Source organism: Harpia harpyja, chromosome 18 (assembly GCF_026419915.1).
Source record: "Harpia harpyja isolate bHarHar1 chromosome 18, bHarHar1 primary haplotype, whole genome shotgun sequence".
Taxonomy (NCBI): domain Eukaryota; kingdom Metazoa; phylum Chordata; class Aves; order Accipitriformes; family Accipitridae; genus Harpia; species Harpia harpyja.
The window spans coordinates 24,666,144-24,679,431 of record NC_068957.1 but is presented as its reverse complement, the minus strand read 5'-3'; the positions used below and the strand labels follow the sequence as shown (position 1 = coordinate 24,679,431).

The 13,288-nt window shown below is 42.0% G+C and overlaps 1 protein-coding gene across 4 annotated transcripts in view; it reads left to right on the top strand.

The window, feature by feature from the left end:
* LPAR4 (lysophosphatidic acid receptor 4) overlaps positions 1-10,360 on the top strand; it is a 29,298-nt gene extending 18,938 nt beyond the window's left edge. For 3 of the 4 annotated variants that reach the window (XM_052813822.1, XM_052813818.1, XM_052813819.1), the window contains exon 2: positions 8,682-10,360. In XM_052813822.1, coding sequence (XP_052669782.1) covers positions 8,835-9,881 — 1,047 coding nt within the window. In that variant the 5' untranslated portion in view covers positions 8,682-8,834 and the 3' untranslated portion in view covers positions 9,882-10,360. Of the gene's footprint in view, positions 1-4,981; positions 5,205-8,681 lie in introns of those variants that run through there. The other variant, XM_052813820.1, reaches the window with a different exon arrangement.
* The last annotated feature ends 2,928 nt before the right edge of the window (positions 10,361-13,288 follow it).

The following is a 13,288-nucleotide window of genomic DNA, read 5'->3' as shown; positions in this document are numbered from 1 at the left end:
CCATCCCGTCTACGGGCTGGGGTGGGTGAGGATGGCTCCTGGAGCACAAATCCAGCCTCAATAGGTCTTTCCAGGTCAAGTGTGCGTGCAGAGGCTCACTCTGCTCCTTCACACGTTGCTCCTCCTCCGTAAATAAGGATCCGATTTAGTCTCAGGGAAGGGGAGCCATCACCTTTTGTGAAAGGCAAATTTGTCCCTTGAAAAGAGGAGCTCTTTATTCATGAGAACAGACAGTGGCTCTGCAAGACTTCCTCTAATGCACCTTCTTCTCAGTTCAGTCCCATAAAAGGGGGTAAAGAACCACACCGCTCCAGAGCCAAACTAGCCTTAGCTGACCCCAGCTGTAAGGAGAGTTTTCTGCGTTATTTGTAATGGTTTGGTTTGGTTTTGCAGAAAAAGGAAAGTCTCTTTATCTTGGCAAGTGAAACTGAGGGACATTCATCAGTGCCTAAGCCCTGAGACAAAGGTGCGTGCTAGCAACAGAGCAGATTGCTTTCTCCGTACATAACATGATCTCATAATACTTTGAGTACCTATTATGCCTGTAAATAGATAGCCACAACGGAAGCTCTTATTTTCACCTAATAATATTCCCATTTTAATTTCTTGAACCCACAGATAACACACCATCTTCCACCCCAGCATGCATTTGCTTTTACGTGGTAAATGGATATTGACCATAAAAGCAGCATCCCTTATAGAATACCAAAATGTCATTCCCCTTCTCTCATCTCATTATTAGAAATCTGATTTCTAAGAAACTTCACTGCAGAAACATCAGTCACTGGCTGAGATTTGATATTTTTGCATTGCAAAGTGATTTCTTATTTATTTTAACACATTAGTGCAAATTTACCCTCTGTAACGCTTGCTGAAAAACAGCATAGCTGTGTGCTGTGCTTCCTCACGCGTCCTTTCATTATACACCACTGAATATTTTTCAAGACCTTAATGATTTTCCCCCAGAGGGGGGGGTGAGGGAGATGACATGAAAACCCCAATCATGCCTCCAAATATCTTGCTGAGAAACATACACCAAGGAGAAGAGGGAGCCCGGCAGCTCTGGGAGGGGACCATGTATCTCCAGCGCTCGGAGGCCAGACCACCGGAGCAAATGAAACTAAGGCTGACGATACCCACCCAGTCCATACTGCTGTCAGAAGAGACTTCTCAAACCTTCCCCTTTCCCCCCAGAATAAAACAATTTGAGAGAACAAAGCCCTGTTTTATCAACTCCCTCCAGTAAATAAACACAAGGCACAGATCCTTTAAGGTCCTGAGCACCGGAGCAGAGTACAGATTGCCTTCTGCCCTGCTGAAGGACTGTGCTCAGCACCTGCAAGGAAACCAGCCATACGTGCTTGCACCCAGTTTAGCTTGCAAAAGCTGAAATAGGTGTTTGTGCTTTGGTGCTGGCAGCTGGATGGAAGCTTGTTGGTGCTAATGTATGCAAGGAAAAAAAAAAAAGGCCTATAATTTTTGGATAAACAGAGGTGAAAGTTCAGCTCTCCTGCTTCAGCAAAGGGACTGCAGAGGAACCAGCCCAGAGCCACGGTCCTGGGTGAGAGCGGTCAAACAAGGCTCGGGTGAAAGGAGGGTTTCATGCGGCTGCAGGCGCCTCGCGAGGAGCTGAGGAAAGGCAACAAGGAGCCAAAAAGCCAAGCAATCACCAAGGAACCACTGGAAATTGTGTCAGAGAAAGCAAAGAAAGGAAGCTTTTTGGGCAGGACGCTGACTGGAAAGCATTTTGGAACCATAAGCAAATAAACTGAGTCCTGTTGTTGGATTCCCCAGTGGTTCAGGGAAACAGGACTCTCTTATTTTTTATTTTTTTTTTTTTCTTAACCACGCTTTGTAAATAAACAGGGATACATCAAAGACATAGCTACCTCCATCACCAACTTCTACTTCTGAGTGAAAATAACCCGTAAATCTTCAAATATTGGGTCAAACAGTGTAACTCTGCTTTTCATCCGTTCATCAGTTTTTTCTTTGCATCTAAATCTTCTCTTATTGGGATTTCTATTGAATCTAGCAATGCTATTATAAAGCAATCTCCCCTTAGTGAGACACCTGAGAGTGAAAAAAAGCAGCATTCCTGCAGTCCTCCATCATCAGATTGAGGTTCCTTTGCAAGCAAAAAAGTCCCTCTTACAAGAACAAAATAGTGCAAACTTTGCTGGGAAGTTTGGGGTGAATTTTGTCATTTCTGGTCTGCGGACCAGACCCTCTGAAGGCCGTAGTGGATGGGGAAGGCCAAAGCGCATCAAGGGTTAAAGGGGTGATGTAAATGGAGAGAGACATTCTCAGTGAAAACAAAAAGAGAGTCATGCCCTGAGGATCAGTGTCTGAATATGGGGTAAGTCAGTTCACTATTCTCTTCAGAAGGAAACATTTTAATTAGCTCAATACAAAACAGATACAGCACAGAGAAGTCACCATGAGCAGGAAATGCTTTGTAAGTCTCAGAGGACAGTTAGGAGACAACGGCAGCGCTGACCAATTAAAAAAAAAAAAAAAAAAAAAGGAAAGAAAAAAGGAGAGCGCCTTTAGGATTAGGTCCGATAGGCTCAAGTTTCCACTTCCCCGTTCCATCTTGGAGAAGAATTAAATTGGGTTCCTGCTGCAATTGTGTTCGCTGTCTTCCAGGCAACAGAAAGTAGCTGTTGAACTTGGAGGGTCTGCGAGGTTCCCGGAGAGCGCAGGCCACCCCAGGCAGGGAGGAAAGCAGTGGCTGGTGCGCTCTCACCTAGTCCCAGCGGGTCCCTGGGATGACTCTTGGTGGCTGAGAGAAGAGAAATGCCTCATGGGCTCCCATGCTTTGTTTTTCTTCTGTCAAAGAGGACTTGAAAAGCGGACGGTGAAACCTGACTGGAACGATCCCGAGTAATTCAGGATTTCACCTTCCCACCAGGTGCAGGAGATGTTATTACACCCACAGCAAATACTGGGGAATGAAAGTACCAGTGGTATGGAAGACCCTTGCACAATAAGTGTCAAAGCCATGAATAAAAGCCTTCCTGCCTTGTCTTTTATGCTAACCATCAGAAAATGTCCCCCTTTGCCCAGCATACCAGCTAGGCATTCACTCTGATAAAACGCAGGGAAGAATGGCTCTTTGAAGCTACAGAAACCTTTGCTGAACTTCAAAGTCACACTTCTGTCTACTTTCCTCCTGTTCTCAAATTCATCACTTAGGATTAGTAAATGAGAGAGATTAAAGCATTTCTACTTTCCATCGCTTCATATAGTCAATAGTGCTTTGTTTACAGGCAGCTGCTTCGTTTCCCACTGTCTAATCCCACCCTTTCTCCCGCTCCTACCACACCAAGGAAGAAACGTAGGCAAAGGTTACTGTGAAACTGCAAGAAGCTCTGGGGAGGATGGAGAGCTCACAGCAACTCGGCAAGCTGGTCGGTTTAAAAACCAACCCCAAACTTGATGTCGCAAGCCATTTCCCATCCCCAGCCATTTCCCTGCAGCAGCAGCCGGGTCCAGCAACGCCTGCTGTTGCTGGTACAGCTTTCCGTAAGCCCACACTGCTGGCACTGGGAAAATGGAGCCAGCATCGCTGTGCAACACAGTTACTACCCTGTCAGCCTCAAAAAGGGAAAAGTCAGCAACCAGATTCCCCCAAACTGGAGGTTTGTTCTTAGAACTGCTTTCAGGTAATGCTCGCAAAGTTCTTTGCAACCAAAAATAACTAGTGAAGCTTTATTGAAAAGAGAAAGTATTATTAAGTGGAGATCCCATTGCAGGCACTGAGGTACTGCGAGAGTGGCAAAGCAGCGGGGAACTCAGTGGTGAGATGGTTTTGTTGTGTTTTCCATCGCTGCTTTGCTTTCTTTGAATTCACATTTTGTGGTTTTCAAGTGAACATTTGTAAGCCTTTAGAAATGATAGTTTGGTGGTGTTACGATTGCTCATTAGCACTGCCATATGATTGTCAGAAATGATTACTTTTTCAGGTAGAAAAAAGTTTCTTGTTTATCTATTAAGTCCATATTCAAACAGTTGCACTGTATCTCACCTTACCTATAGTACTCCTACCAGTCTGGAAGAATCCAAGTCCTATAGCCTCATGCAGAATTATCATCTATGCAAAAATCTTCCAAAACCCCAAACAACTCCCCCCCAACCCAACAAAACCTTTTTTGAGCCTTCTGCATAATTAAAGTATAATGAAGGAGGGAAATAAAACCCAAGAAATTGAAGAAATTATACAGTTTGTGGTTGTAAAGCTGTAACCCTGGGCTCAGTCGTAGAAGTGAGTTGCACATCATACGATCATTATACCAACTGGGTGAGTAACAGGGAAGTGAAAACCCTCTAATGAATGTAGTTCTTGTCAAGAGAAGGCATAAAGCGCATGCTGTGCCCAAGGAAAATACTTATTTATTTCCAAGGTCAAGGTCCGAGACTATACCAAAACACAACAAGTGCTGCCGTAACCTAGAGACATTTCTGGACAAAACCCAGAGAACCTCCCCCCCAACCCCAGTATTCCCACCTTTTGATCCATCAGGTTTTGGCTTCTGTACCTATGAAACCTTTGTCTCTCAAGATTTAGGGATAACCTGAGTACACATAGCGATAATCTAGAAAGAGATCCTTCAGATTTGAAAGGTTTTCACATTCGGTCTGTATCAGACCTCACAAGAAAAGGCTTTGTGGTGTTTAGTTATTTAAATGAACACACACAGGATGTCCTACATATTTGGACTGATAAAGTTACATTCATCTTACATCTCACATGAGAAAAAGAAAATGTGAAGATGCAAAAATGTCAGTCCCAAACTTCATGCTTTTTTTTCTGACCTCAGTTTGATGGACTTGTGGGGAATGAGATGTTTATGAAGCAGAAAGAATGGGCTTAATAGAATTACAGAATCTGATTTTAAAGTGTGTTTTTTACCTGCAGTAATTTTCTGTACTAACAAATTGTTGGTCTGAATTAAGCTACAAACTGGCTGTTTTGAAGATTTCTTGGGGTGCCAGGTGGAGGAAATAAAAGAATTGTAAACAGGATACTTGTGCACCATAGGAAGTAATACGTAGAAGTTTTCCTTTATTTTCAGTACACGGAGGACAGGGGATATCTCTACAATAAAAGGCAAATGGAAGTAAACCCCATCAGCTACTCTGCTGAACCCCACTTCATAACTCTGAGAATAACAGGGTTAAATGAGTAAGCAACAGCTACTGTAGGTTTACTTGTACCATCCCTGCTACGAGAGAGAATATTCTTAATATTACCACATTAAACAGGCTGTATGTTCTGTTATGGCACCAATTCTGATAACAGCTAGGTACATTCCTGCCCTCATGTACTGCCCCCCATTTTAGATACAGGATTTAAAGTTTTGGCCTGCCTAAAATACAGAACAGTAAAGTGGTTTTCTTTATATTCACTTAACTCAGCATTTTAAAATGTATTGCTAGGGTTTTTTTCCCAGCAAGGCAATAGCAGTGGTGAACATGGTATAATTGAAGAGCATCTTACTGCTTTAATCCTTAGTGAAAAGGAAGGAAAGTGAATTTTATATTCAGAAAACTAAATCTGTAGACTCATGCTGCAGAATTTAAAGCACATGGCTGAGTTTCAAAGCAACTTGCCAGCTTGTTTAAACACTTCAGTGTTAGATAGGTAAACAACACAGGCCTGTATTTTAAAGACCATAACTTAGCTAAACAATTGCTGGCAGGCAATTCCCATAGACTTATACACCAGAAAAATTGGTATTTGACCTTGTGGCTGTCTGATGCAGAGCAGGGAAAAAAGAATCAAGTGATCGAGCATCTTTTCTCCCGTGTAATGAGTATCTGGGTCAGGCTGCTGGCAACGGCCACGTAGGTCAGTAGTAAAGGTAAGCATTTCAAAGCCGCCTTTCAAACCTGCTGTGTCAGGCTGTGTTTTGAGGAACAGCCAAAATCCTGGACTGTGTGCACAGATTGGAAAGTGGAGTTTCCATCAGCCTCCTAGGCACATGGCTCTGTAAGGTTTCAAAGGACACCCAATCCCTCTCAGACCTCCCCAGTTAGACATGAAGCCTGGACTAGAAGAGTCTGGCACACCTGGTTTTTACACACTGCAGAAGAAAAGGATCTACTTATGGAGTTTACATTTCAGTATAAACAAAAATTGCTCCTGATGGAGATAACATGCACTCTCTTTCTTTGCTGAAAGGGAGTTACAAGCCAAGAATTTAATGCATTAGGCTGAGGGTTAAGCTAAGAGGCACAGCTATTCCTGTTGGAGCTCATGTATGCTTTTGAATCTAAGTTCTTGCTTAAAGGCATTTCAACTTGTAGGTGAGGCCTTCGCTTATTTAGATTACCACCTATTCAAAGGAAGTGCACCTTTGAGATTTTACTACTATCCTTTTCATAAGTTTAAATGTTTGGTATCTTTTTTAGGTCATTTCACAATGAAGTTCATTTAGCCATGAATTAGTAGGAAAAAAAACCTGAGATAAGTGCAAAAGTACAAAGGGGTGCAAGGAACATTTTGCTCCCCTACACAGCCCATTCCCTACTCTGCCTATCTGTCCCCAAAGCCCTGTACACTTTGCATAATGAAGCGCTTGCCTACATGCACTGTAGGGAAAGCTCCAACATGGGATCGGTCTCCTCTGTCATTGCCACAGCAATCGGATAAGGGCATATCTACTTCTGGTTTGAATGTTTGCTAATACAGGATATCATCACAAATGCGTAACTCAAAACGCAACTAAAACAAAGGAAGAATTTACTAAATTGGGTGAAGAGCATGTACCAAAGCTGCCTACGAATATCATAGGGAATTCCGGTAGTTCAAGGCTTGCACAGCAAACTCAGCCAGAACAGCAAACCAGCCCAAAGCACCGCTGCCCCAGTCCTGACACTGCCTCAGCCTGCAGAGAGCATGAACCCTCCCTGACAGGAGAGACCTAATAGTTCCAAGTCATCTTTTTGGATGTCAAAAGGTTCAAGTAATTTGAAAGTCATATTTCTGAGAAGCGAGATCTGGGGATCCTCCCTTACTGCTTTTTTGCTTTACGTCCAACTAATCTGTAAGGGGCAAAGGTGAGGTGCTGCCTGCTCTCTGGGTCACGGGGCTGGTTTTTGTAAAGCCTGCAGTTGTCCAGGCGCTCCCAGGTGAGGGCAGAGCTTGCAACTTCCATCTGGCAAAGCCGTGGCTATTACATCTTTCTCAACACTTGACATTTTACCAGTTGACTCACTGACAGCCTGCGTGCAAGAACAATTGTCAGCGTTAGCTTTTCCAGTAGGAAAACATATGGAAGACATTTGATTTTTATCAGTTTGCATCCCAAATTGTCCTGATTCCATGCTTTCTTCCCCAGTTTATTTGTTTATATGTTGCCATTTCAACCTTTAACACGAGTCACTTACATGTTTGCTGTTGAAACTACACTGTCAGAGGATCACTTTCTGGAATGGATCCTACTCTTCACAAGGGTTTCATCTCTAAATTACTCCATAGTTGTAGCTACCAAGATGTTTCTTAGATTACAAGAAGATTACAAACTTTGTTTCGTATTTGGTTTGCTGTAGTTTACAAGGCAAAAGGTCTTTCTCTTCGTTGTCCAGCTTTGCTCCACATTTCCAAGATGTACCGACTGCAGTGCCCATGTTCCAACTCACAAACCCTCCTCACTCCAGTGAGGGAGACTTTCCAACTGCTTATCCTCCCAGGCCTTAAAAACAATACTTAGAAGAGCAATAAGAGAACATCAAGACAGTTCAGAAAGCACTTATTTCCAACAAACAGAATGCTTGCTTCAACTCTACAATTCTCTAAAGCTTGCTGAACTGAGACAAAGTCTTACAAGAGCATAGTTTGAGATTCCCGAAATTTCAGGTTCTGAACGTTGACAAAGAGTAGAAATGAAACGAAGCTGTTGGTACTTAGGGGAGTCCTTTCTGCAAAGCATTTTACATTTGCAAAAAAAGTCCTTTTGAAAGTAATACCATTTTTGCAGAAATTTTTAAGGAAAAAAAAAAAAAGCACCATTGTCCAAAAGTGGCAAGCATAACTTTGGAAAGTATTTTTGAAAAACATTTCTGAAATACAACATTTCAGTTTTTCACTTTGAAAAACATGTCTAAGGATGCTCCTATTTTCAAATAGAAAAAAGGCAAAGCAGTACTTTGTTAACATAGGTTTGGGTTTTTTTAGTACTTTTGCATCAAAAAAGGTTGAAAAACCATAGAACTTTCATTCCTGCGCAGTTAAAAGCAAACACTAAAACTTTCAGCTTCTTTCTCCTCTTGTTACAAGTTTAGGTGAACATTTCAGACTGTTTGATTCTATACCTGGGCAATATCGTGGGTCCATGATTTAATTTCTTTCCAAACACACTGGGCCAATTCCATCTCAAATTTTAAAGAAAAACCTTTCCAAGTGGAAAGTTGGAATTAGCAATCCCTCTCCTTCCAATAGGAGGACAAGGGAGCAATGGGGGAAGGAAAGGAAAGGCTGAGTACAGTAACTGCTGTGTTCAACTTTGAAAAATCCCAATAATAGTGAAATTTTTAAAGACTACCTTGAAACCTAATTACTGGTCTTGTTTGCACATCCATTCATTTAGAAAGGAAAGAGTATGTGTTCCCTTGCACAGCCACTTTAGGTGATAGCAGGTTGCAAGACTGATGGCATCTATTTCTCTCTCCTTTAGGATGAAAGGATTCGTGATGGAGACGTGGTAGCAAGGTGTCAAGCAACCTTCCTGGAATGTGTTTCTTCAGGAAGAGGAGAGATCACTGCCTTATTTTATGGATGTCACTGAAGTAGACTTTGAAGTTCTTTGGAAGCACATCACAAACTTGGCATGGGAAACCACAGCAACAATCATACCTGTTTGATAGATGATTCCTTTAAGTATAACTTGTATGGAGCCGTGTACAGCGTGGTCTTCATCCTTGGTTTGATTACTAACTGTGCCTCCCTCTTTGTTTTCTGCTTTCGGATGAAAATGCGAAGTGAAACAGCCATTTTCATGACAAACCTGGCTGTTTCAGATTTGCTTTTTGTGTTCACTTTGCCTTTTAAAATTTTTTATAATTTCAACAGGCACTGGCCTTTTGGAGATAGCCTGTGCAAGATTTCTGGTACAGCATTTCTCACTAACATCTATGGGAGCATGCTGTTCCTCACCTGCATTAGTGTTGACCGTTTCCTTGCTATCGTCTATCCATTCCGATCTCGCACCATTAGGACCAGGAGAAATTCTGCCATAGTCTGTGCTGGTGTTTGGATACTGGTCCTCAGCGGTGGAATTTCAGCTTCGTTGTTCTCCACAACCAACATTTCCAACACCAGCACAACCTGTTTTGAAGGTTTTTCCAAACGTATCTGGAAAACCTATCTGTCTAAGATCACTATATTTATTGAAGTGGTAGGATTCATAATTCCTTTGCTACTCAACCTTACGTGCTCTTCTTTAGTTCTCAGGACTCTCCGGAAACCTGCCACCTTGTCTCAGATCGGGACAAACAAAGAGAAAGTATTGAAAATGATCATTGTGCACGTGGCCATTTTTGTCGTGTGCTTTGTGCCTTACAATTCCATACTCTTCTTGTATGCTCTGGTGCGGTCCCAAGCAATAGCAAATTGCTCCTTGGAGAGGTTTGCGAGGACAATGTACCCAATCACATTGTGCATTGCAACAATGAACTGCTGCTTTGACCCTTTCATCTATTACTTTACATCAGAATCCTTCCAGAAGTCTTTCAATATAAAAACCCAGATAAAAATGGATTCTCTTTTCAAGACTGAGACACCTCTAACAAAGACTGCACTACCAGCACCACAGGATGAAATAAGTGACCAGGCTATTACAAATGGAGGAGACCCAACATCTGAATCACATTTCTAGTGAGATGTTTACACATGGAGTTATCCCCCATTAACTTCTGATTAACACCATGTGTGAAATAGTTGTTTCAGAATATGTGGTTTCACACATGGTGTTAATGAAGAAAAGTTGCTGGGGCATAACTACACAGGTAGACAAATCCTTACACTGGGATGGTCCCATCAGATACAACAGGTGAACATGAAATATAAAAATCCCAATGGATCTCCCTTTGGAGATTATGGATAGGTAACAACGTATGTGCCAACTAAGGAGGGAACAGAACAGCTTCTTTAGTCAGAATGTGCCAACATTTGGCATTTTTTTCCCCCAACAGTTGACATGGGACCAGTTGGGAAATAGAAAATTTAATTTTCTTAGAGTTATCTGTCAATATTTCATGTCTTTGGGAAATGCATCATCATATGTTAACTCAATAACTTCACACAATATGTATGTTTGCTTAAAAAGACATAATAAAAGCTTTTGGCTTTTCCTTATTTCACTGCAAGAGTATACATCCTGGTTTTAATAGATACAGGCATGCTGAATTTATTGTATGGAGAGGTTTCATGTGTAAATAATTGTTCTGAGAGTAGGCAAAACGGTTGCCTGGTGATAGAGAGAAAAAAAATAAGCGAAAAGAATAATTAATAATGCAGTTTTGAAAGAAGTTCAATTTTTGTCAGATTAAGCTGTCTTTTAATTTATTTTAAATGGCACCTCCAGGGAGAAGGAGCTCATTACTGTTCTGTTGCACCTGGGCTTTTACATCCCAGGAGATTATATGTGACTATTTCTGGCAAGGGCTAGACTATAAAGTCAGCTGAAGGAAAGGGCCTGAAACACCAGAGTTCTTGCAAGGGCAAATCTCCTATGTGGAAATTGAATGCAGCTGAAGGGCTGAAGAACCAGAGTGCTGACCTTAGTAAAGAGCTTGTTTGGATACAGACAGCTGGTGTTAGAGCATCCAATTAAGAGAAGATCTTGTAAGTGATTGCTTGCCAGTTTTTGCTATACAGTCAACTAATTAAACCAGAGGGTCTCAAAGTAACTCCAAAAGAAGAGTAAGTAAAACGAGTTAGCCACACTCTTTTCTTAGTCTGTTACAGCAATGTTCTCTTGTTTTTCAATTAATTTATTACATATCCTGCATTTCCTTTTATAGATCTAGATGATAGAAATATATGGAAAGTTACCTATCTGTGTGTCATTGCATTTTAACCGTACGCAAAGTGAAAGCCAGTGCCATGCCCCTTTCCTTCCTGTGCAGGCCTGAACCCAACTGTTTAGAGGGCTTTTTAAAATTTGTATTTCCTTTGGCCGATGAGCCCATTTCAACACTTGCCATAAAACGCATATATTTCAGAGAAGCTGTTTCCATAACTTCAGATCAAAATGCAAAGTGAGGCAAGAAGGATTTTACAGGCTTCGATACAGGCAGGGTTTTCTGTATGCAGCAAACCATCCTTCACAGCGCAGTGCTGTCTAGGGAAGAAGAAGGGATTGTGAAACCATCAACAACTCTGACATGTCCTAAGCTGTGTGAAAGACATGGGGCACCCCTGTTCCACTGCTCTGCCATTAAATGGTTGTTAAAAATTGTACTTAATGAGAGAAGAGCTCCACTTTTAGGGATGGGAGAGAGAAGGAATGAGAGTGGGGAGGATTCACTAAAAACCTGAGGGTGCATTTAAAACCATCTTCCTATTTGCAAGAAAAATATATGGTCCACAAGTGCTCTTCTCTGAGGCAAAACCTCATTATTTCAGTTTTACAAAGACAGATGAGAAACTTGTTTACATGCCAGCTTGCTCTCAATGGGCAGCATACAACTGTCAGCTTGTAAACCTTACTTTAAAACTGCTGCTTTCCACTTGCAAGCAGGAAGATGAGATTCCTGAGTTACGTGGGGTTTGGGAGCTTCGTGGGACAGGGCTGTTCTCACACATGGTGGCCGCTTAGTCACTCTGGGGTGAGCGAGAGCAGAATTTGGCCCAGCACCTCAGAGCTGACAGCAGAGGAATAACTCATCTGCAAGAATCCTGGAAGACCTTCTGCTCTGTGCTCTGCAGACCTTCCTCTAGTTAAATCCAAGGGAAGGAAAAAAAAAAAAAAAAATCACCCTAGAAACCACTGTCTAGGCTTCTTAAGGAAATGTTAAAAGAGAGGGGGGAAAGAACTGCGTGTGACTGGACAACCTCCAGGCTGTACGTACATAGCCTAACTGTAATCTGAGCATAATGGGTGTCTTTTTCTAAGTGAAACTAGTGCCAATGCTTACAAATTTCTGTTTGCAGTTTTATGGGGCAAGAGCTGTGGTCAATATTCTCACATAAAATGTAATACTATCATCATGTGCCAAAAGGCTAACTGAAAAGATTCATTATTTTGTAATTTAATACCTTATAAATTATATGGAGATCATATGTTGACTGACACTCACATCTGCTAGGATAGTTCTTGACTAATCTTTTTTCTAGGTCAGGTATACCAAGTAAATGCTCTATGGTTTGTGTATAAATAACCAATTATGCATTCAGAGAGAGGAAAAGTAATTTTTCAGATGTTGGTAAAGCCAAGCTGGAAGGAACGATGGGGGTACAAAGAAAAGTGGATTCACAGTTTTTCTGGCTGAGGTGCAGCTCAGTGTTCCTTCTCCCCTTTGTGACAAAGGCCTATTGTCAGCAAACGGCACACACCAGAACTATGAGTTTAAAAGCAAAAATCAAATTAGTTAGAAGTCGATGCCTTTATCTAGCTGAAGCTGAGAGACAGGACCCAGTAATCCTCTTGGATGCTAAACATACAGCATTAATGAAGGATTTCATTGCTGCCAGCCAACTCACTTTTCCTATTCCCCAGTCCTCCACATGCGATTCATTTGCTGTAAGCTCACCACAAGCTTTGCAACTCATTGCCCTGCTGGAAAGCTGAAGCTCTGAAAGGGAATATGAAAACCTCTCTGCCCAAACTCACCTTTGCATAGTGCAAAATGCCACGCCAGTCTGAGTTTTCATGGTAGATGTCCTGACAGGAGGAAGCAGGGCCTTGTATTACAGTCACCATGAAAGCCCCTCCTCGTACAGTAGGCTTTTCTTAGTAACACAGCAGGCTCTACATCAGATGAAACGTGCCAAGTGTTTGTGGGACAGCATAAATCTTCACCAGCTTTGTAGAACCAGTGCAAACTACCCAGGCTCAAGTCCATGAAATGCAAGAGCAAGCAGGCAGCACAAGTCACACATGAAAGTCACGTAAGTAAGAAAGATGAAAAGTTCCTGTGCTGCACATGCAAGTAAACAGCTACTCATCAGAGAGCAAGGCTCTGTTCCTCCTAACCTTGCCCACCACAGACCTGCCAGATGGATTCAGCCTCTAGGTCCCTCTAAAAACATCCCCATGACATTTTTAGGAAGTCCTCCCTG